We start from the raw sequence: 24889 nt of genomic DNA on the forward strand, positions 1-24889 counted from the left end.
TAGCATTTATTTGCTCTCTTGATCTTCTTTTTCTTTGTTTCAAATCATGTATACAACCAACAGAAGAATCTAAAATACATTTAGTGGACAGAAAAGTTGTTCGTGTAGGTCTCAAAAAAATAACAATTTGAGGATAAATAAAAATACATTTTTAGGCATACTTTTTTCAAAGAACTACACATTATAAAGACACATGCTGCTATCTTACCGACTACAAAAAAACAAGAAAATGATACCTAGCTCTAAAAAGTAACAACAAAAAAATACCACATTTCAGCTTTCAAGTTAATCGAAAATAACATACCTTCAGTAGGATCATCTATGTGATAAAGACTGCCTTTTGTGATAGTAATTTAAGCTTAACAACAGTAACCCCTCCCTGTCCCTCAGTCTGTTGAAAAGCCTCTCTTCTGCCTTGCGTGTTTACTTCTAGAGATAGGAAGCAGTCACTGATGATTCTCTTTACACTACATCGATTGGTGGTTGCCCTGGTAACCGTAATGTCCATTTGGTTGGGGTGAAAGTCAAGCCAATCACATGGGGACTCCAGTAGTGACACACTCCTTGGAGTAGTTGCTCTGGGTGTGTTCGTTCTTGGCCGAGACGAAGATGCAGTACCTTGTGGAGGGCTCGAGGTCGTTCACATTGGTCAGCTCTTCAGCGACGGTCAGCACATGGCGTCTGGAGGGTGTGTCTTCTTGGACGATGATAATGGTGTAGAGGGTGGCGTCCCTCACCGGTGCCCACTCCATGTGCAGAGAAACACCTGTTACCGTAGCAACTAACACCTTGGGTTCGGACAGCTCCTCTGTGAAGGGAAGGAGGAAAAGTAATGTTATTATGAACCATTGATTTCACTATTTGTTTGACCTTTAGCATATTTGTAGACTAGACATGAACTATTTTGAGAGTGTGAGGAATATAATTATGCATATATGGTGCAAAGATTAGAGATGGGGTGGCAGTTTGAGAATGTGCTCACCTCTGATGCGGAATTCAGCAAATGTGGCAGGCTTTGCCAACCCCAGATCTCTTCTGTGGCGATTTGATGGCCCTGAGAAAGAGGATCAAAGATAGACTGTGTTATTGAAAGCTTGAATACAAGCACAACACCATGTGCAGTAGAGATTTATCATCATCCATATTGATGATCCATATCAGATTTAGTCCACTTGAACTGGCATTGATTCAGAGAGATGTTGCGCCAGCGCCATAATGGCTCAAATTGCGCAAATCGACCTCTAGCAGCAGTTTCAAGTAGTAACTAGTTAATTGTTTATGATGAACACGATATTTACTCCACCATTGTACATACAACGATACAAATTTGTATCGATATGGATGATATCCCCCATCACAGTGGTTTATTCATCACAGTGTGGTTGGATTCACTTGGAATCACTGATAAAAACAGGCAAAACAATGTCCAAGGCCTAATTTGCCTACTATGAATATTTTCCTTCTGTATCATATTTTCCGATCTCACCGTTGATGTCTTTGGTGGGGACGCTCTCTCCCACAGCGTTGCTAGCGGTAACCTCGATGGCACCTGGCTGGACGTTGTTAAGTTGACAGGACAGTTCCGTGGTGGAACACACCTGCGTGCGGCTGTCTCCGGTCACGTCGTAGACGGTGTACTGTGTGGCGAACACTGCAGCCTCCCAGGACAGCATGGCAGGCGTGTTGTCACCCGTGTAGTTCACGCCCAGAGGTGCGCAGGGAGCTGGAAGGGAAAGGGTTGGTTTACTAATGTCAACTCTGGAATAAACATCCCTCAGCCCTACTCTCAGGATAATCCCCCACCTCAGGGCAGAAGTAACTTCCCAGCCAAAACTGTCACTCTCTTTTTATAGACTAAGGTCACATTACCCTCAGAATAGACTGACTGAATTCAGTAGCATTGCAGACCAGTAGCATTGCTGATCATTTGCATTTCCATCATAATATTAAATCAGTGTCCACATTCAAACCCTTATGGCTCCCTGTTTAGTTAACATACCTGTTGTCCCGGTAATGGGGGTGGAGGGCTTGCTGGTTCCGGCAGAGTTCCTGGTACGGACTGTCAGACTGTAGGAGGAGCCACAGGGCAGGGCCAACTCAAAGAAGGTGTACTTTATCCAATAGGACGAGACATCAAACATGGCCTGCGGGTCATCCAGGATACTGCCGGTCATCTCAACCAGGTACTCGACATTGGGGCAGACGACCGCACTCCAGGAGGTACGGGCAAAGTGGGTCTTGCCGATTAGTTGCATGCGGTTCCGCACTTTGGCAGGGGCGCAGGGGGCTAGGAGGAGAGAGGAAGGAGGTTAGAAAGGATAGAGAGAAGAAATCAAGATCATTAGAATCTATACTATTGCATTAATCTCTATATTAGTTAGCCAGTATCTGATTAGACCGTTTGAATACATTGTACTGTATGCAGTGTTCCCTGTCCTCCTGATGTCATTCATTCACTGACTCTACTCCTCAACCATCTCTAGCTGAAAGAACTGGATGGGTTATTACCTGCTCCCTCAAGCAGGGGTTGGCTGTACGAGCTGTTGCAGGCTCCATCAGAGGCCAGCACAGAGAAGTTGTACATGGCTCCACAGTCAAGACCCTGGATTGTGCAGGAGGTGTCCATGCTGTCACAGTACAGCATGTCCCCATCCTCAGACTGGGCAAAGCCGTAGTACCCCACAGAGCCCTGGCTGGGGGACCAGGACAGCACGCCTGAGCTAGTCTCACACTGGACATGAACGGACAGGCCAATGGGGTCACAGGGCACTGGGAGAAGAGAATAGACGAAGGAGGGATGGTGTACTTGATGAGAAGTGCATCAAAGGAACATTGATCAAAAGGAACATTTGGATCGAATAATCGGGTATTTGATGGCAATTGTCTGATCCTTCGGAAAACAAAATGTTCCCTTCGATCCATGTTCTTATATACTGTATATACTGAACAGAGAATACTGTACTGCTATCTGCTGTATCCTAATGTACCTGTGCTGAAGGTGACGTTGGGGCTGGCCTTGCTGGTGCAGGTGCTGGCGCTGGCAGTCACGCTGAATGTGTAGGGCTGACCACAGTGGAGCTTAGCCAGGGTACATTTGTTCACAGAGCTGTTACAGGTGCGGACGTCACCGTCTCGGCTGGTGGCGGTGAGGAGGTAGGACTGGGCCACCAAGGAGTGAGCCCAGGACACCACTGTACCTTCTGCCTTGCAGGACGCTACCACTGTCACATCCTCAGGAACACAGGGAGCTGGAGGCAGAGGTTAGAGGAAAAGTATCAGGATATTGGGATAGCTAGTAACAACCCACTCAGTAATACAGTCTCTCTGTATTCAGTATGTCTGGTGTAGAGCTCAGTGTGTTGCTCAGTATTGATTGCAATCATTGTTGATTTTGCTTTATTATGTGCTGTTTCTCGTCAACCACGTATCTTTATGCGTCACAATATAGTGGTGGGGTACTTTTTACTTCCTGTTGACCGTGGGTAATGACTCTTTATACGTCATAATATAGTGGTGGGGTACTTTTTACTTCCTGTATTGACCATGACTAATGTATCCTAATATGTCCTGTTGTCGTGGTGGAGAACTCCAGCTTCCTATGTTGATTCTAGTGTCGTGGTGGAGAACTCTAGATACCTGTGTTGATTCTAGTGTCGTGGTGGAGAACTCTAGATACCTGTGTTGATTCTAGTGTCGTGGTGGAGAACTCTAGATACCTGTGTTGATTCTAGTGTCGTGGTGGAGAATTCTAGATAACTGTGTTGATTCTAGTGTCGTGGTGGAGAACTCTAGATACCTGTGTTGATTCTAGTGTCGTGGTGGAGAACTCTAGATACCTGTGTTGATTCTAGTGTCGTGGTGGAGTACTCTAGATACCGGTGTTGACCAAGAGTAAGGTGTCCTAGTGGTGGAGTGGTCTAGTTACCTGTGTTGATCTTTTTTGGTGGGCTCCTCAAGGTGCTGCACTTGTCGGAGGGGACGGAGACGATGATGGTGTAGTGCATGCCGCAGCGCACTCCCATGAGCTCACAGGAAGTGGACGTGCTGTTACAGGTGAACATGGATTGGTCTTGTCCCTCTGCCGTCGCCACGATGGTAGGAGATAACTCTGTATGCTCCCAGCTAACCACGATACTGCTGCTATGGCATGCGTTCACCGCGGTGATGGTTTTCAGGGCGCAAGGACCTAATGAGAAGAAAGGTAGTTCAGTTATAGAGTCACAGACTGTACACCGCCAGAGAACAGTCAGGTTAGGAGATAGGACAGTTAAGACTACTGTGAGGTCATTTATAAATTCATATTTTATTGCCCATGAACTGAACAGAATTTCATTTGCACCTGAGTCTGAGCACAAAATCATAAAGAACAACTAGAGTGTAACGTACCTGTCTCGATTTGGAAGGTATTACTGGGTGAGCTCTGACAGTGTGTAACGTACCTGTCTCGATCTGAAGGTATTACTGGGTGAGCTCAGACAGTGTGTAACGTACCTGTCTCGATCTGAAGGTATTACTGGGTGAGCTCTGGCAGTGTGTAACGTACCTGTCTCGATTTGGAAGGTATTACTGGGTGAGCTCTGACAGTGTGTAACGTACCTGTCTCGATCTGAAGGTATTACTGGGTGAGCTCAGACAGTGTGTAACGTACCTGTCTCGATCTGAAGGTATTACTGGGTGAGCTCTGACAGTGTGTAACGTACCTGTCTCGATCTGAAGGTATTACTGGGTGAGCTCAGACAGTGTGTAACGTACCTGTGTGTAACGTCCTGATCTGAAGGTATTACTGGGTGAGCTCTGACAGTGTGTAACGTACCTGTCTCGATCTGAAGGTATTACTGGGTGAGCTCTGACAGTGTGTAACGTACCTGTCTCGATCTGAGCTCTGACAGTGTATTGTCTCGACTGGGTGAGCTCTGACAGTGTGTAACGTACCTGTCTCGATCTGAAGGTATTACTGGGTGAGCTCTGACAGTGTGTAACGTACCTGTCTCGATCTGAAGGTATTACTGGGTGAGCTCTGACAGTGTGTAACGTACCTGTCTCGATCTGAAGGTATTACTGGGTGAGCTCTGACAGTGTGTAACGTACCTGTCTCGATCTGGCTGCTCTGTAAGGTATTGCACTGGGTAACCATGTGTATGTGACAAATAAAATTTGATTTGATTTGATTTGATTTGATTTAACGTAGAAAGGTATTACTCTGACAGTGTGTAACGTACCTGTCTCGATCTGAAGGTATTACTGGGTGAGCTCTGACAGTGTGTAACGTACCTGTCTCGATGTGGGTGAGCTCTGACGTACCTGTGTGTAACGTACCTGTCTCGATCTGAAGGTATTACTGGGTGAGCTCTGACAGTGTGTAACGTACCTGTCTCGATCTGAAGGTATTACTGGGTGAGCTCTGACAGTGTGTAACGTACCTGTCTCGATCTGAAGGTATTACTGGGTGAGCTCTGACAGTGTGTAACGTACCTGTCTCGATCTGAAGGTATTACTGGGTGAGCTCTGACAGTGTGTAACGTACCTGTCTCGATCTGAAGGTATTACTGGGTGAGCTCTGACAGTGTGTAACGTACCTGTCTCGATCTGAAGGTATTACTGGGTGAGCTCTGACAGTGTGTAACGTACCTGTCTCGATCTGGAAGGTATTACTGGGTGAGCTCTGACAGTGTGTAACGTACCTGTCTCGATCTGAAGGTATTACTGGGTGAGCTCTGACAGTGTGTAACGTACCTGTCTCGATCTGAAGGTATTACTGGGTGAGCTCTGACAGTGTGTAACGTACCTGTCTCGATCTGAAGGTATTACTGGGTGAGCTCTGACAGTGTGTAACGTACCTGTCTCGATCTGGAAGGTATTACTGGGTGAGCTCTGACAGTGTGTAACGTACCTGTCTCGATCTGAAGGTATTACTGGGTGAGCTCTGACAGTGTGTAACGTACCTGTCTCGATCTGAAGGTATTACTGGGTGAGCTCTGACAGTGTGTAACGTACCTGTCTCGATCTGAAGGTATTACTGGGTGAGCTCTGACAGTGTGTAACGTACCTGTCTCGATCTGAAGGTATTACTGGGTGAGCTCTGACAGTGTGTAACGTACCTGTCTCGATCTGAAGGTATTACTGGGTGAGCTCTGACAGTGTGTAACGTACCTGTCTCGATCTGAAGGTATTACTGGGTGAGCTCTGACAGTGTGTAACGTACCTGTCTCGATCTGAAGGTATTACTGGGTGAGCTCTGACAGTGTGTAACGTACCTGTCTCGATCTGAAGGTATTACTGGGTGAGCTCTGACAGTGTGTAACGTACCTGTCTCGATCTGGAAGGTATTACTGGGTGAGCTCTGACAGTGTGTAACGTACCTGTCTCGATCTGAAGGTATTACTGGGTGAGCTCTGACAGTGTGTAACGTACCTGTCTCGATCTGAAGGTATTACTGGGTGAGCTCTGACAGTGTGTAACGTACCTGTCTCGATCTGAAGGTATTACTGGGTGAGCTCTGACAGTGTGTAACGTACCTGTCTCGATCTGAAGGTATTACTGGGTGAGCTCTGACAGTGTGTAACGTACCTGTCTCGATCTGAAGGTATTACTGGGTGAGCTCTGACAGTGTGTAACGTACCTGTCTCGATCTGAAGGTATTACTGGGTGAGCTCTGACAGTGTGTAACGTACCTGTCTCGATCTGAAGGTATTACTGGGTGAGCTCTGACAGTGTGTAACGTACCTGTCTCGATCTGAAGGTATTACTGGGTGAGCTCTGACAGTGTGTAACGTACCTGTCTCGATCTGAAGGTATTACTGGGTGAGCTCTGACAGTGTGTAACGTACCTGTCTCGATCTGAAGGTATTACTGGGTGAGCTCTGACAGTGTGTAACGTACCTGTCTCGATCTGAAGGTATTACTGGGTGAGCTCTGACAGTGTGTAACGTACCTGTCTCGATCTGAAGGTATTACTGGGTGAGCTCTGACAGTGTGTAACGTACCTGTCTCGATCTGAAGGTATTACTGGGTGAGCTCTGACAGTGTGTAACGTACCTGTCTCGATCTGAAGGTATTACTGGGTGAGCTCTGACAGTGTGTAACGTACCTGTCTCGATCTGAAGGTATTACTGGGTGAGCTCTGACAGTGTGTAACGTACCTGTCTCGATCTGAAGGTATTACTGGGTGAGCTCTGACAGTGTGTAACGTACCTGTCTCGATCTGAAGGTATTACTGGGTGAGCTCTGACAGTGTGTAACGTACCTGTCTCGATCTGAAGGTATTACTGGGTGAGCTCTGACAGTGTGTAACGTACCTGTCTCGATCTGAAGGTATTACTGGGTGAGCTCTGACAGTGTGTAACGTACCTGTCTCGATCTGAAGGTATTACTGGGTGAGCTCTGACAGTGTGTAACGTACCTGTCTCGATCTGGAAGGTATTACTGGGTGAGCTCTGACAGTGTGTAACGTACCTGTCTCGATCTGAAGGTATTACTGGGTGAGCTCTGACAGTGTGTAACGTACCTGTCTCGATCTGAAGGTATTACTGGGTGAGCTCTGACAGTGTGTAACGTACCTGTCTCGATCTGAAGGTATTACTGGGTGAGCTCTGACAGTGTGTAACGTACCTGTCTCGATCTGAAGGTATTACTGGGTGAGCTCTGACAGTGTGTAACGTACCTGTCTCGATCTGAAGGTATTACTGGGTGAGCTCTGACAGTGTGTAACGTACCTGTCTCGATCTGAAGGTATTAGGTATTACAGTGGGTGAGCTCTCTGACAGTGTGTAACGTACCTGTCTCGATCTGAAGGTATTACTGGGTGAGCTCTGACAGTGTGTAACGTACCTGTCTCGATCTGAAGGTATTACTGGGTGAGCTCTGACAGTGTGTAACGTACCTGTCTCGATCTGAAGGTATTACTGGGTGAGCTCTGACAGTGTGTAACGTACCTGTCTCGATCTGAAGGTATTACTGGGTGAGCTCTGACAGTGTGTAACGTACCTGTCTCGATCTGAAGGTATTACTGGGTGAGCTCTGACAGTGTGTAACGTACCTGTCTCGATCTGGAAGGTATTACTGGGTGAGCTCTGACAGTGTGTAACGTACCTGTCTCGATCTGAAGGTATTACTGGGTGAGCTCTGACAGTGTGTAACGTACCTGTCTCGATCTGAAGGTATTACTGGGTGAGCTCTGACAGTGTGTAACGTACCTGTCTCGATCTGAAGGTATTACTGGGTGAGCTCTGACAGTGTGTAACGTACCTGTCTCGATCTGAAGGTATTACTGGGTGAGCTCTGACAGTGTGTAACGTACCTGTCTCGATCTGAAGGTATTACTGGGTGAGCTCTGACAGTGTGTAACGTACCTGTCTCGATCTGAAGGTATTACTGGGTGAGCTCTGACAGTGTGTAACGTACCTGTCTCGATCTGGAAGGTATTACTGGGTGAGCTCTGACAGTGTGTAACGTACCTGTCTCGATCTGAAGGTATTACTGGGTGAGCTCTGACAGTGTGTAACGTACCTGTCTCGATCTGAAGGTATTACTGGGTGAGCTCTGACAGTGTGTAACGTACCTGTCTCGATCTGAAGGTATTACTGGGTGAGCTCTGACAGTGTGTAACGTACCTGTCTCGATCTGAAGGTATTACTGGGTGAGCTCTGACAGTGTGTAACGTACCTGTCTCGATCTGAAGGTATTACTGGGTGAGCTCTGACAGTGTGTAACGTACCTGTCTCGATCTGAAGGTATTACTGGGTGAGCTCTGACAGTGTGTAACGTACCTGTCTCGATCTGAAGGTATTACTGGGTGAGCTCTGACAGTGTGTAACGTACCTGTCTCGATCTGAAGGTATTACTGGGTGAGCTCTGACAGTGTGTAACGTACCTGTCTCGATCTGAAGGTATTACTGGGTGAGCTCTGACAGTGTGTAACGTACCTGTCTCGATCTGAAGGTATTACTGGGTGAGCTCTGACAGTGTGTAACGTACCTGTCTCGATCTGAAGGTATTACTGGGTGAGCTCTGACAGTGTGTAACGTACCTGTCTCGATCTGAAGGTATTACTGGGTGAGCTCTGACAGTGTGTAACGTACCTGTCTCGATCTGAAGGTATTACTGGGTGAGCTCTGACAGTGTGTAACGTACCTGTCTCGATCTGGAAGGTATTACTGGGTGAGCTCTGACAGTGTGTAACGTACCTGTCTCGATCTGAAGGTATTACTGGGTGAGCTCTGACAGTGTGTAACGTACCTGTCTCGATCTGAAGGTATTACTGGGTGAGCTCTGACAGTGTGTAACGTACCTGTCTCGATCTGAAGGTATTACTGGGTGAGCTCTGACAGTGTGTAACGTACCTGTCTCGATCTGAAGGTATTACTGGGTGAGCTCTGACAGTGTGTAACGTACCTGTCTCGATCTGAAGGTATTACTGGGTGAGCTCTGACAGTGTGTAACGTACCTGTCTCGATCTGAAGGTATTACTGGGTGAGCTCTGACAGTGTGTAACGTACCTGTCTCGATCTGAAGGTATTACTGGGTGAGCTCTGACAGTGTGTAACGTACCTGTCTCGATCTGAAGGTATTACTGGGTGAGCTCTGACAGTGTGTAACGTACCTGTCTCGATCTGGAAGGTATTACTGGGTGAGCTCTGACAGTGTGTAACGTACCTGTCTCGATCTGAAGGTATTACTGGGTGAGCTCTGACAGTGTGTAACGTACCTGTCTCGATCTGAAGGTATTACTGGGTGAGCTCTGACAGTGTGTAACGTACCTGTCTCGATCTGAAGGTATTACTGGGTGAGCTCTGACAGTGTGTAACGTACCTGTCTCGATCTGAAGGTATTACTGGGTGAGCTCTGACAGTGTGTAACGTACCTGTCTCGATCTGAAGGTATTACTGGGTGAGCTCTGACAGTGTGTAACGTACCTGTCTCGATCTGAAGGTATTACTGGGTGAGCTCTGACAGTGTGTAACGTACCTGTCTCGATCTGAAGGTATTACTGGGTGAGCTCTGACAGTGTGTAACGTACCTGTCTCGATCTGAAGGTATTACTGGGTGAGCTCTGACAGTGTGTAACGTACCTGTCTCGATCTGAAGGTATTACTGGGTGAGCTCTGACAGTGTGTAACGTACCTGTCTCGATCTGAAGGTATTACTGGGTGAGCTCTGACAGTGTGTAACGTACCTGTCTCGATCTGAAGGTATTACTGGGTGAGCTCTGACAGTGTGTAACGTACCTGTCTCGATCTGAAGGTAAGGTATTACTGGTAACGTACCTGAGCTCTCTGACAGTGTGTAACGTACCTGTCTCGATCTGAAGGTATTACTGGGTGAGCTCTGACAGTGTGTAACGTACCTGTCTCGATCTGAAGGTATTACTGGGTGAGCTCTGACAGTGTGTAACGTACCTGTCTCGATCTGAAGGTATTACTGGGTGAGCTCTGACAGTGTGTAACGTACCTGTCTCGATCTGAAGGTATTACTGGGTGAGCTCTGACAGTGTGTAACGTACCTGTCTCGATCTGAAGGTATTACTGGGTGAGCTCTGACAGTGTGTAACGTACCTGTCTCGATCTGAAGGTATTACTGGGTGAGCTCTGACAGTGTGTAACGTACCTGTCTCGATCTGAAGGTATTACTGGGTGAGCTCTGACAGTGTGTAACGTACCTGTCTCGATCTGAAGGTATTACTGGGTGAGCTCTGACAGTGTGTAACGTACCTGTCTCGATCTGAAGGTAAGGTATTACTGGGTGAGCTCTGACAGTGTGTAACGTACCTGTCTCGATCTGAAGGTATTACTGGGTGAGCTCTGACAGTGTGTAACGTACCTGTCTCGATCTGAAGGTATTACTGGGTGAGCTCTGACAGTGTGTAACGTACCTGTCTCGATCTGAAGGTATTACTGGGTGAGCTCTGACAGTGTGTAACGTACCTGTCTCGATCTGAAGGTATTACTGGGTGAGCTCTGACAGTGTGTAACGTACCTGTCTCGATCTGAAGGTATTACTGGGTGAGCTCTGACAGTGTGTAACGTACCTGTCTCGATCTGAAGGTATTACTGGGTGAGCTCTGACAGTGTGTAACGTACCTGTCTCGATCTGAAGGTATTACTGGGTGAGCTCTGACAGTGTGTAACGTACCTGTCTCGATCTGGAAGGTATTACTGGGTGAGCTCTGACAGTGTGTAACGTACCTGTCTCGATCTGAAGGTATTACTGGGTGAGCTCTGACAGTGTGTAACGTACCTGTCTCGATCTGAAGGTATTACTGGGTGAGCTCTGACAGTGTGTAACGTACCTGTCTCGATCTGAAGGTATTACTGGGTGAGCTCTGACAGTGTGTAACGTACCTGTCTCGATCTGGAAGGTATTACTGGGTGAGCTCTGACAGTGTGTAACGTACCTGTCTCGATCTGAAGGTATTACTGGGTGAGCTCTGACAGTGTGTAACGTACCTGTCTCGATCTGAAGGTATTACTGGGTGAGCTCTGACAGTGTGTAACGTACCTGTCTCGATCTGAAGGTATTACTGGGTGAGCTCTGACAGTGTGTAACGTACCTGTCTCGATCTGAAGGTATTACTGGGTGAGCTCTGACAGTGTGTAACGTACCTGTCTCGATCTGAAGGTATTACTGGGTGAGCTCTGACAGTGTGTAACGTACCTGTCTCGATCTGAAGGTATTACTGGGTGAGCTCTGACAGTGTGTAACGTACCTGTCTCGATCTGAAGGTATTACTGGGTGAGCTCTGACAGTGTGTAACGTACCTGTCTCGATCTGAAGGTATTACTGGGTGAGCTCTGACAGTGTGTAACGTACCTGTCTCGATCTGAAGGTATTACTGGGTGAGCTCTGACAGTGTGTAACGTACCTGTCTCGATCTGAAGGTATTACTGGGTGAGCTCTGACAGTGTGTAACGTACCTGTCTCGATCTGAAGGTATTACTGGGTGAGCTCTGACAGTGTGTAACGTACCTGTCTCGATCTGAAGGTATTACTGGGTGAGCTCTGACAGTGTGTAACGTACCTGTCTCGATCTGAAGGTATTACTGGGTGAGCTCTGACAGTGTGTAACGTACCTGTCTCGATCTGAAGGTATTACTGGGTGAGCTCTGACAGTGTGTAACGTACCTGTCTCGATCTGAAGGTATTACTGGGTGAGCTCTGACAGTGTGTAACGTACCTGTCTCGATCTGAAGGTATTACTGGGTGAGCTCTGACAGTGTGTAACGTACCTGTCTCGATCTGAAGGTATTACTGGGTGAGCTCTGACAGTGTGTAACGTACCTGTCTCGATCTGAAGGTATTACTGGGTGAGCTCTGACAGTGTGTAACGTACCTGTCTCGATCTGAAGGTATTACTGGGTGAGCTCTGACAGTGTGTAACGTACCTGTCTCGATCTGAAGGTATTACTGGGTGAGCTCTGACAGTGTGTAACGTACCTGTCTCGATCTGAAGGTATTACTGGGTGAGCTCTGACAGTGTGTAACGTACCTGTCTCGATCTGGAAGGTATTACTGGGTGAGCTCTGACAGTGTGTAACGTACCTGTCTCGATCTGAAGGTATTACTGGGTGAGCTCTGACAGTGTGTAACTTACCTGTCTCGATCTGAAGGTATTACTGGGTGAGCTCTGACAGTGTGTAACGTACCTGTCTCGATCTGAAGGTATTACTGGGTGAGCTCTGACAGTGTGTAACGTACCTGTCTCGATCTGAAGGTATTACTGGGTGAGCTCTGACAGTGTGTAACGTACCTGTCTCGATCTGAAGGTATTACTGGGTGAGCTCTGACAGTGTGTAACGTACCTGTCTCGATCTGGAAGGTATTACTGGGTGAGCTCTGACAGTGTGTAACGTACCTGTCTCGATCTGGAAGGTATTACTGGGTGAGCTCTGACAGTGTGTAACGTAGCTGTCTCGATCTGGAAGGTATTACTGGGTGAGCTCTGACAGTGTGTAACGTACCTGTCTCGATCTGAAGGTATTACTGGGTGAGTTCTGACAGTGTGTAACGTACCTGTCTCGATCTGGAAGGTATTACTGGGTGAGCTCTGACAGTGTGTAACGTACCTGTCTCGATCTGGAAGGTATTACTGGGTGAGCTCTGACAGTGTGTAACGTACCTGTCTCGATCTGAAGGTATTACTGGGTGAGCTCTGACAGTGTGTAACGTACCTGTCTCGATCTGAAGGTATTACTGGGTGAGCTCTGACAGTGTGTAACGTACCTGTCTCGATCTGAAGGTATTACTGGGTGAGCTCAGACAGTGTGTAACGTACCTGTCTCGATCTGAAGGTATTACTGGGTGAGCTCTGACAGTGTGTAACGTACCTGTCTCGATCTGGAAGGTATTACTGGGTGAGCTCTGACAGTGTGTAACGTACCTGTCTCGATCTGAAGGTATTACTGGGTGAGCTCTGACAGTGTGTAACGTACCTGTCTCGATCTGAAGGTATTACTGGGTGAGCTCTGACAGTGTGTAACGTACCTGTCTCGATCTGAAGGTATTACTGGGTGAGCTCTGACAGTGTGTAACGTACCTGTCTCGATCTGAAGGTATTACTGGGTGAGCTCTGACAGTGTGTAACGTACCTGTCTCGATCTGGAAGGTATTACTGGGTGAGCTCTGACAGTGTGTAACGTACCTGTCTCGATCTGAAGGTATTACTGGGTGAGCTCTGACAGTGTGTAACTTACCTGTCTCGATCTGAAGGTATTACTGGGTGAGCTCTGACAGTGTGTAACGTACCTGTCTCGATCTGAAGGTATTACTGGGTGAGCTCTGACAGTGTGTAACGTACCTGTCTCGATCTGGAAGGTATTACTGGGTGAGCTCTGACAGTGTGTAACGTACCTGTCTCGATCTGGAAGGTATTACTGGGTGAGCTCTGACAGTGTGTAACGTACCTGTCTCGATCTGAAGGTATTACTGGGTGAGCTCTGACAGTGTGTAACGTACCTGTCTCGATCTGGAAGGTATTACTGGGTGAGCTCTGACAGTGTGTAACGTACCTGTCTCGATCTGAAGGTATTACTGGGTGAGCTCAGACAGTGTGTAACGTACCTGTCTCGATCTGAAGGTATTACTGGGTGAGCTCTGACAGTGTGTAACGTACCTGTCTCGATCTGAAGGTATTACTGGGTGAGCTCTGACAGTGTGTAACGTACCTGTCTCGATCTGAAGGTATTACTGGGTGAGCTCTGACAGTGTGTAACGTACCTGTCTCGATCTGAAGGTATTACTGGGTGAGCTCTGACAGTGTGTAACGTACCTGTCTCGATCTGAAGGTATTACTGGGTGAGCTCTGACAGTGTGTAACGTACCTGTCTCGATCTGAAGGTATTACTGGGTGAGCTCTGACAGTGTGTAACGTACCTGTCTCGATCTGAAGGTATTACTGGGTGAGCTCTGACAGTGTGTAACGTACCTGTCTCGATCTGGAAGGTATTACTGGGTGAGCTCAGACAGTGTGTAACGTACCTGTCTCGATCTGAAGGTATTACTGGGTGAGCTCTGACAGTGTGTAACGTACCTGTCTCGATCTGAAGGTATTACTGGGTGAGCTCTGACAGTGTGTAACGTACCTGTCTCGATCTGAAGGTATTACTGGGTGAGCTCTGACAGTGTGTAACGTACCTGTCTCGATCTGAAGGTATTACTGGGTGAGCTCTGACAGTGTGTAACGTACCTGTCTCGATCTGAAGGTATTACTGGGTGAGCTCTGACAGTGTGTAACGTACCTGTCTCGATCTGAAGGTATTACTGGGTGAGCTCTGACAGTGTGTAACGTACCTGTATCGATCTGAAGGTATTACTGGGTGAGCTCTGACAGTGTGTAACGTACCTGTCTCGATCTGGAAGGTATTACTGGGTGAGCTCTGACAGTGTGTAACGTACCTGTCTCGATCTGAAGGTATTACTGGGTGAGCTCTGACAGTGTGTAACTTACCTGTCTCGATCTGAAGGTATTACTGGGTGAGCTCTGACAGTGTGTAACGTACCTGTCTCGATCTGAAGGTATTACTGGGTGAGCTCTGACAGTGTGTAACGTACCTGTCTCGATCTGAAGGTATTACTGGGTGAGCTCTGACAGTGTGTAACGTACCTGTCTCGATCTGAAGGTATTACTGGGTGAGCTCTGACAGTGTGTAACGTACCTGTCTCGATCTGAAGGTATTACTGGGTGAGCTCAGACAGTGTGTAACGTACCTGTCTCGATCTGGAAGGTATTACTGGGTGAGCTCTGACAGTGTGTAACGTACCTGTCTCGATCTGGAAGGTATTACTGAGTGAGCTCTGACAGTGTGTAACGTAGCTGTCTCGATCTGGAAGGTATTACTGGGTGAGCTCTGACAGTGTGTAACGTACCTGTCTCAATCTGAAGGTATTACTGGGTGAGTTCTGACAGTGTGTAACGTACCTGTCTCGATCTGGAAGGTATTACTGGGTGAGCTCTGACAGTGTGTAACGTACCTGTCTCGATCTGGAAGGTATTACTGGGTGAGCTCTGACAGTGTGTAACGTACCTGTCTCGATCTGAAGGTATTACTGGGTGAGCTCTGACAGTGTGTAACGTACCTGTCTCGATCTGAAGGTATTACTGGGTGAGCTCTGACAGTGTGTAACGTACCTGTCTCGATCTGAAGGTATTACTGGGTGAGCTCTGACAGTGTGTAACGTACCTGTCTCGATCTGAAGGTATTACTGGGTGAGCTCAGACAGTGTGTAACGTACCTGTCTCGATCTGAAGGTATTACTGGGTGAGCTCTGACAGTGTGTAACGTACCTGTCTCGATCTGGAAGGTATTACTGGGTGAGCTCTGACAGTGTGTAACGTACCTGTCTCGATCTGAAGGTATTACTGGGTGAGCTCTGACAGTGTGTAACGTACCTGTCTCGATCTGAAGGTATTACTGGGTGAGCTCTGACAGTGTGTAACGTACCTGTCTCGATCTGAAGGTATTACTGGGTGAGCTCTGACAGTGTGTAACGTACCTGTCTCGATCTGGAAGGTATTACTGGGTGAGCTCTGACAGTGTGTGTTGACAGCAGTCACATGGAAGGTGTACTGGGTTCCGCAGGCCAGGTCAGGCACATTACAGGCAGTAGAATAAGAAGTGCAGGTGGAGTTAACACCTCCGCCGCCGTTGGCCAGGACTGTGTATGTCTGAGCCCCGGTGGAGGCATCCCAAGACACCCAGACAGAGTTAGAAATACAGTCCAGACTACCTTTAGCATTCTGGGGGACACATGGAGCTGTGGAAGGGGATAAAAAAAGGTTTTAATGGTACTGTTCTACTGTTTGTTCTAATGTCTGTTCTACTGTTTGTTCTACTGTTGGTTCTACTGTTTGTTCTACTGTTCTACTGTTTGTCCTACTGTTTGTTCTACTGTTGGTTCTACTGTTTGTTCTACTGTTCTACTGTTTGTTCTACTGTTCTACATCCATGGAGAAAAGGGAAAAGCACGCACATAAAAAGGAGTGTTTCTTTTTGTTCGGTTCTGGTCTACACAGCAGGTGTGGATGGAATAATCTCGTTCCTCCTGGAGACTGTGTGTAACACTCCCCTATGAATGCAGTGTGTGTGTAACACTTCCTATGAATGCAGTGTGTGTGTGTGTGTGTAACACTTCCTATGAATGCAGTGTGGGGGTCACCTGTGTTCTGGTCTTACCTGAGGAAACCGCTACGGCACCACTGACTTTGCTCTTACAGCCACCTCTGATGGAGGTAACCGTGACGCTGTAGAGGTGTCCACATGGAAGGTTCTCAATGGAACACCCGGTTCTTATTGGAAGACCCCTGGAGTCACATGACAGGTCGGCGGAGCCGCTGGTCACAGCCGTCACATGGAAGGATTCGGCGTTAGGGTTGGCGGACCATGTGACCATCATGGAGCCGGCGGCACACTGTGCATCCACAGCCACGTCCTGGGAAGGGCAGGGAGCTGCGAGGAGAGACAGAGGAGGCTAGTGATAATCTCAGGTTTCTAAGCCTATAGTGGTGTCACATTTGTTTCTGCATCAAGGCAGAGCTGCCCACCGAACAAGATTGAATAATTCAAACTCCAATCTGCTGTAATGTAGAGGTCAATTCTCCCTTTACCTGTCCTGACGTGTGCCGTGTCGCTGTCTACGCTGCTGCAGGTGTCGTCTTTGGAGACCACAGTGACGTTGTAGGTCTGTCCACACTGCAGTCCGCTCAGATCACAGTGTGTCTGACTGTTGTTACACATCGCCTGGTGACCTCCATCTGTTGTGCCTACAGCCTGGTACAACACCGCGCCGCTGGCCCGCTCCCATGTCACCGCTGCAGAGTTAGAGAGGCACTGGAGGGATGCCTGCACGTTGGTGGGGTTACAGGGGACTGAAAAGAGACAGGGAGGAGAGAGAATGGAAGAACATTTTAATTGTCTCCGCATTCTGATGTACTCTTACAGTATGCATTGTGGCATCTTTTGGTTAATTGAGACTGATAGTTCAATCAATCAATAACCTACCAGACTGCAGGCTCAGGTACGCATTGCTGTTGTCACAACTCCCGTCCTGGGCTGTGACGGTTAGGTTGTACTGTTGGCCACAGTGCATGCTGGGTAGTCTGCAGCTGGTGGCGTTGCTGTCACACTGGGTCCGGTGTCCATCGGGGCTGACCGCACGCACCAGGTAGGAAGACACAAGCTCTCCCTGTTCCCATGACACCAGTCCAGCGTTGCTTCCGCACTCCATCTGAGCACTGACATTCTGGGGCTCACAGAGTACTGCACACAGAGAAACCCTTAGAGGTTAGAAAGGAATCTACTGCAGAAAACATACCCGGTTAGAGGGGAATATAGGGCTCTGGAAATACTGGGGCAAACTGCAATAATCTGTGGTGTGTGACGACCCAGACAAAACCCTAACAATGGCAGCTTGCTGCCCAAACATTGATCAAACATTCAATCAATTGCATTGAAGCTGAGTGTCTGGCTACATGAAGGTGTGTGCAGCTGTTCTCTATTATAATGAATCTACCTGTGTCCAGGTACACTAAATGCTACATGTAGGGTGACGACCTTACATGTGTTGAGTTGTACGGCGCTGCTGTCTGCGCTGTTACACACATCGTCAGAGGCTTGAACGGTGATGCTGTAGGACAGGCCACACAGCAGCTCAGGGAACTGGCAAGAGGTGTCACTGCTGTTGCATGATGATGCGTAGCCACCGTTGCCCTGGGCAACAGCTGTGTAGGAGGTGGCACCGTTGCTAGGCTCCCATGATACTGACACAGAGCCCGAGTCACAGTCCATATTGGCCTCCAACTGCTCAGGTACACAGGGCGCTAAGAGAGAAGGAGAGAGAGTACACAGTTACATACACCGTGCACAGGTACATACACCGTGCACAGGTACATCCACCGTGCACATACAGTACGTACTGTATACAGTATAAACACACGGTTGGAATGAGAGGGTGACAGGTCACAGGAGAGGGTGTGTTATCGTCAGGGGCAGGACTAACCTGTCTGCATCTGTATGAGGGTGCTCTCTGATTCGTTGCACTCGTTGCTCACGGCGTTGACACTGATGTTGTAGGTGGAGCCGCAGACGAGGTCCAATATGGAACAGACGTTTCCATCGGTCTCGCAGCCGGTCACGTCTCCCTCCATGCTCATAGCCTGGACGGTGTAGGAGTCTACTCCACTGCTGCTCTCCCACTCAACACGGGCTGAGTTAGCTAAACAGTTAAGCTGCGATACAACAGCCTGGGGAGGACAGGGGACTGGGAAGGGAGAGGAGGAGAGAGAGACCAATATTCACGTTGCTAACATGAACTTTTATGATGCGTTCACTTGAAATGAGAACTGTATGAATGTTAATGCTAACAATAGCATTAATATACTAATCTTTTTCAACTCGATACTGATGAGTTATTACAGTATGCTGGATCAGTGACATCTCTCGCATAATTGTCTCCTTCTGGCATCTGCATTATATAATGGTAGTTGTTGTGTCTAGTATAGTTAACTCACCTGATGACACTTTCACGCTGGTGCTCTGGAAGCTGTCACACTGGCCATCAGATGCCCTCAAGGTGACAGTGTATGTCTGTCCACAGGCTAGCTCCATAAGTTCACAGTTGGTGTGGTTTGTGTTGCAGGTGGCTGTCTGTTCGTCCCCTGACTGAGCCGTGGCGATGTAGGACACAGCTCCCTCAGCGTAGGCCCACTCCAGCAGAACTGAGTCTGTGTAGCAGTCCAGGAGAACCCCAGTGATCTCAGGGGTACAGGGGACTGCAGGGGAGAGGAGCGTCGTATGAGTGGGAAAGTGATACAGGGAGAATAGTACATTGGTAGACACTAGAGCGTGGAAGACCCACCGTAAATGAGAGAATTATATATAAGGTGTTGGGTGAGACTAAAGGTGAGATGAGGTGATTTTTCTATCGGCCGAACTTCTACAGTATCAACCTGGGCTGTTTGACCTGTTGAGTACAGTTAGACCTACTATGTGCTCTGTGTTCTGACTGTATGCAGTGTACAGGTACTACCTGGTGTGTACAGTTAGACCTACTATGTGCTCTGTGTTCTGACTGTATGCAGTGTACAGGTACTACCTGGTGTGTACAGTTAGACCTACTATGTGCTCTGTGTTCTGACTGTGTATGCAGTGTACAGGTACTACCTGGTGTGTACAGTATCTTACCTGTCTGGAACTCTGCCAAGTGGCTGGGCAGGCTGGAGCAGCGCTCGTTCACCGCCACCACCTGCACGGTGTAGGGCACTCCGCAGATCAGGTTGGCCAGGATGCATTGTGGGTCAGTGCTCTCGCAGGAGGAGAGGGCGCCGCGGGGGCTCTGAGCCATGGCTCTGTAGGACAGCGCGCCCTGGGTGGGGCTCCAGGTCACTGAGGCTGTGTTGTCAGAACAGTCCATAACGGCCACAACATGGGTAGGGACACAGGGAACTGTGGAGAGGGACCGAGAAGGGTTCATCTTTTGAGAGGGAACATATGCGTTTTGGTAGTCTTTGGATGTGGATTCAGAGACCTCTGTACCCTGCCTGGTCTCTGGTCCATATGTGACATGTTTATTTCTATCACAGTTTAGCATGGTCTCTTAGTTTGTTAGTTGTGCAAGGACCTCTCTTCTGCTAGTCTGGTCTTTCTCTCTTGTGTTGAAGTGTCCTGTGGTCTGTCTCACCTGTGGTCAGGGTGTTGACGACACTGGGGTCGGAGTGACAATGTTGGTTGGATGCGGTGACGGTAACGGTATAGTTCTGGCCACAGCGCAGGTCGGGCATGCCGCACTGGAAGCTGGACGACATGCAGCTCTTTGATTGGCCGTCCTCGTGTTCCACCGTGGCGGTGTAGTACTCGGCTCCACCGTCGGACACCGCCCACATTACCACGGCGATGTTGGAGAGACAGTCCATCGCGCTAGAGATGGAGGTGGGATTGCAGGGCTCTGAAGGAGGGAAGATGAAAAGAATATGAGTTATGCACAGATTAAAATCTTTAAGAAGGCATACAGGTGTGCTTGGTGAAAGTGGACATGTTTGTTTAGCAAGTTGACATTTATTGGGATGAATATTGTTCTGGAGGCAGAGCTGAGCAGTATCCGCTTGATGGGCCAGCCACAAAGTCAAAATTGGCCAAAATGTGCTTTTTGTTCTTAATTTAGGGTTAGGCATAAGGTTATCTGTGTGGTTTGGGTTACGTTTAGGGTTAGGCATAAGGTTAGCTGTGTGGTTAGGGTTAAGTTTAGGGTTAGGGTTAGGTTTATGACTTTTTGGCTAGGCCTGCTTGTGACCACCCTGCAAAGCTGCTTCCAGGACAAGATTCATCCCAATAAATGTCAACCTGCGTTTGTTTATGGTTACATTGGTGTGCTTAATAACAGTGTAGCTAGCACCTGTCACAGTACCTGTTTGTAACTAATTGTTATACACAGTGTCTGTGAGTGTATGTATGACATCTGTGTCGTGCAGGTGGGCTGGGTGTGATGTTATGTACCTGTCCTGAGTGTTGCAGGTGGGCTGTGTGTGATGTTACGTACCTGTCCTGAGTGTTGCAGGTGGGCTGTGTGTGATGTTACGTACCTGTCCTGAGTGTTGCAGGTGGGCTGGGTGTGATGTTATGTACCTGTCCTGAGTGTTGCAGGTGGGCTGTGTGTGATGTTACGTACCTGTCCTGAGTGTTGCAGGTGGGCTGTGTGTGACGTTACGCACCTGTCCTGAGTGTTGCAGGTGGGCTGGGTGTGATGTTACGTACCTGTCCTGAGTGTTGCAGGTGGGCTGGGTGTGATGTTATGTACCTGTCCTGAGTGTTGCAGGTGGGCTGGGTGTGATGTTATGTACCTGTCCTGAGTGTTGCAGGTGGGCTGTGTGTGATGTTATGTACCTGTCCTGAGTGTTGCAGGTGGGCTGGGTGTGATGTTATGTACCTGTCCTGAGTGTTGCAGGTGGGCTGTGTGTGATGTTATGTACCTGTCCTGAGTGTTGCAGGTGGGCTGGGTGTGATGTTATGTACCTGTCCTGAGTGTTGCAGGTGGGCTGGGTGTGATGATATGTACCTGTCCTGAGTGTTGCAAGGGGGGAGAGTGTGATGTTATGTACCTGTCCTGAGTGTTGCAGGTGGGCTGGGTGTGATGTTACGTACCTGTCCTGAGTGTTGCAGGTGGGCTGGGTGTGATGTTATGTACCTGTCCTCAGTGTTGCAGGTGGGCTGGGTGTGATGTTATGTACCTGTCCTGAGTGTTGCAAGGGGGGAGAGTGTGATGTTATGTACCTGTCCTGAGTGTTGCAGGGGGGGAGGGTGCACTCCTGCACTCTGAATCCACTGCCTGGGCAGACAGGTAGTACTCCTGACCACACTGGAACTCTGAGATGTAAGCGTTGGTGTCATTGGTGCTTAGCTCCACCTTGTGGCCGGCGTTGGTCTCTGCAGTCACCATGTAGAAGTCTGCACCGTGGCTCAGGTCCCAGGTCAGGGAGCCAACCCTCCTGCCACAGTCCAGAGTGGGCACCAGATTCTGGGGCACGCAGGGAGCTGTGGAAGATAACAAAACAAGACAGTTAAACACCAACAGGATGAATATTTGGGCAATGAGGGAGACGTGGGTAACTGTGGTGGGTAAAACTGTGCCACAGACAAGGGGTAACTGGGACAATAGTATGACTGAGTAGGTGTGTGTCGTGCCTACCTGTGCGTACGGTGGTGCTGTTGCTAGGGGAGCTGCTGCACAGGTAGTCGTTGGAGATGACGTGGACGGTGTAGAGGTCTCCACAGTGCAGGTCCTCCCAGGTGCAGCTGGTAGAGTTGGTGGTGCACATGTGGGTGTGGCCGTCTGTTCCGACAGCGACAGCGGTGTAGGACTCCGCCCCTTCGCTCTCGGCCCAGCTTACTGAGCCCAGGCTGTTCTCACACACAGTGTAGCTCTCCACATGCTGGGGCACACAGGGGGCTGGGGACAGAAACACAACACTACACTCATATAGACTTGTGTGACTGTAATATTTTCTGTTCACTTTTTATTGTTTATTTGTAAACATATGTTTCCCATGCCAATAAAGTCAGTTGAATTGATTTGAATTATAGCCTGGCCCTAGACAACATACTGTCATAGCTGCAGGAGGAGACCGGGTATGTAAACAGATGCAAAGTCTTTGTTTGGATTTGTTTTGGCATGAATGTGCTTCCATAATCAAGGCCCACACATGGAGACACAGAATTGAGCTGTGCACCTGCACGGATGGACATAGGCTAGATCTAGACCATGAGATACATAGCATGATAGTAGATTATACGTAGCCTGCTTTACTTAACACTAAACATAAGGAGTGTATTTCTGTGAAGTTATTAAATATCTCCACGTACCAGTCCTGAACTCTGCAGCATCACTGATTGGGCTATCACAACTTTCGTCCTGGCCAATCACAGTGAAGCTGTAGGTCTGTCCGCAGGGCAGCTCCGCCTCCAGGCTGCTTTCATTGGTCTGGAACGCTGTCATGTATCCCAGGTCTCCCATGGCCGTCACCATGTAGACCACCGCCCCCTCGGCCTCGGCCCACGCCACAACCACCATTGTCTCACTGTCGCATGACCCTGAAGCTGTCACCTGGTCTGGCTGGCAAGGTTCTACGCAGGTAAAAGGGAAAGGTTGGGTTGGGGACTTATTGCATTGAATTTTGAATTGTTGATAGCATGAAGAATATTGCTACATAAATGTATGTACATTTTGTTCTTTGATCATAGAATTGTCAGTGCTGGGAGGTGCGTAATTGATCAAACGTACACAGAATTGTGCAACATAAGGCACATGCGAGAGGGACATGACAACAGTGAGAGATTGTAGAAGAGTAGGGGATTGACAGGTAGATTGACCAGGCGAAAAAGTCTTACCTGTTTTGATCTCGACAGTGCTGCTGAGTTCGCTCTGACACAGGCTGCTGTGGGCGGTCACAGTGAAGCTGTAGGTCTCCCCACAGTCCAGAGCAGGGAACTGGCAGCTAGAGCTGCTAGTGTTGCAGGACCCAGTAGATCCTCCAGCCCTGGAGGTGGCGCTAGCAACATAGAACTGCAGCCCTTCTCTCTGCTCCCAGGACAAGGTGGCAGTGTGGGTCCCACACTGCAGGTCCACTCCCACATGCAGGGGGGGACAGGGACCTAAGGGTCAGAGGTAAAATTGAGTCAGTATACAGACCATGTGAGAGTTTGTACAGTAGGGTAACTTATTGTACATTACCATACAGGCATTACAGGGCACTAAAGACCTGCACCGCAGTACAGGTTTCTATGACACACTAGCGCTAGTAGATACTAGAGCACTGTATTGCACATGCATCCAACAACAGTTTTGACAATTCTGTGATTTAGTGACCACAGCTCTATTTCTTTAATTAACATTTTGGTATTTTAGCAGACGCTCTTATCCAGAGTGATTTATAGTCAGTACATTCAACTAAGGTAGATAAACTACAACATATCAGTCATTACAAGTAAAAAACTAACTTTCCTCAATAATCCTCTATTATAAATAGTGTTTGAGGCTCCTGTGTCTGTGCTCTCTACTCACGTGTGCTGAAGCTGACCCCAGACAGGGTCTCCACCTGGCAGTTGTGGTTGATGGCGGTCAGGGTGATTTCGTAGTCCTCACCACAGGCCAGCTCGGTCATGTTGCAGTAATTCTCCTCTGTGTGGCAGGAGGCCTGGTGCCCGTCGCTGCCCAAAGCAGTGAGGATGTAGGACTGGGCTCCATTGCTCCAGCCCCAGGTCACCAGGGCCGTGGCGTTATCACAGTCCACCTCTGCCTCCATGCTGGCGGGGACACAGGGAGCTGGGGACGGGACGGAGAAACTCGTTAGTACTTTATCTGTTTTCTATTGTCTACTATATCCAGTGAATTTTCTTAATGGCAATTATACTGGGGCTTTATGTATCAAGTGTTTCAGAGTACTGATCTAAGATCAGTTTAGCATTTTAGATCATAATCAATAAGATTATATGGACATGAGCGACCTGATCCTAAATCAGCTCTCCTACTCTGAGATGCTTGAGACATAAGGTCCCTGATCTCAGATTTGTTTCTGTACTCACCACTAAAGGAATGTTCCCTTGCTATGTTACTGACCTGAGGCCAGCAGAACAGTGGTAGAGTCGGTGCTATTAAGAGTGTCTCCCAGGGCTCTGACCCGGGCGTAGTAAACTGTGCCACAGTTCAGTCCCTCTACCCTACAGGAAGTGTGGTGTGCCAAGGTGTGGCAGGACAGAGAGTCTCCATTGCGTCCGTTGAAGAATGCTATGTATCCCACTGCCCCAACGCTCATCTCCCAGGAAATAGCGCCTGTTCCAGTCTCGCAGTCAACACTTGTCTCCACATTGTTGGGAGGACAGGGCTCTGAAACACACACAACAAGGGACACCAT

General features: G+C 48.4%; 1 protein-coding gene across 1 annotated transcript; it reads right to left on the reverse strand.

Annotated features, from left to right (window-relative positions):
* Window positions 1-24889, reverse strand: LOC139409773 (receptor-type tyrosine-protein phosphatase beta-like). Its single transcript, XM_071155151.1, has 22 exons — window positions 24595-24889; window positions 24040-24300; window positions 23367-23630; window positions 22842-23102; window positions 22168-22428; window positions 21753-22013; window positions 20167-20430; window positions 19671-19931; window positions 18998-19258; window positions 18487-18747; window positions 18047-18307; window positions 17490-17747; window positions 17096-17356; window positions 16665-16937; window positions 15985-16245; window positions 3926-4186; window positions 2988-3248; window positions 2509-2769; window positions 2000-2287; window positions 1487-1723; window positions 983-1054; window positions 1-808 (listed from the first exon to the last, which is right to left on the reverse strand). The coding sequence occupies exons 1-22, from the start codon at window positions 24887-24889 to the stop codon at window positions 534-536; spliced, it is 5619 nt and encodes a 1872-aa protein (XP_071011252.1). The 3' UTR covers window positions 1-533.

This window comes from Oncorhynchus clarkii, chromosome 5, assembly GCF_045791955.1.
Source record: "Oncorhynchus clarkii lewisi isolate Uvic-CL-2024 chromosome 5, UVic_Ocla_1.0, whole genome shotgun sequence".
Lineage (NCBI taxonomy): Eukaryota > Metazoa > Chordata > Actinopteri > Salmoniformes > Salmonidae > Oncorhynchus > Oncorhynchus clarkii.

What these genes read in the sequence shown, in the direction of transcription:
- LOC139409773 (XM_071155151.1), bottom strand. Translation starts at nt 24,889, where the DNA reads ATGGTGTCCCTTGTTGTGTGTGTTTCAGAGCCCTGTCCTCCCAACAAT. An exon ending in CACTGTTCTGCTGGCCTCAG is followed by an intron (nt 24,301 to 24,594) that starts GTCAGTAACATA and finishes TCCCGTCCCCAG; the next exon opens with CTCCCTGTGTCCCCGCCAGC. An exon ending in CGTCAACACCCTGACCACAG is followed by an intron (nt 19,932 to 20,166) that starts GTGAGACAGACC and finishes CCCTCTCCACAG; the next exon opens with TTCCCTGTGTCCCTACCCAT.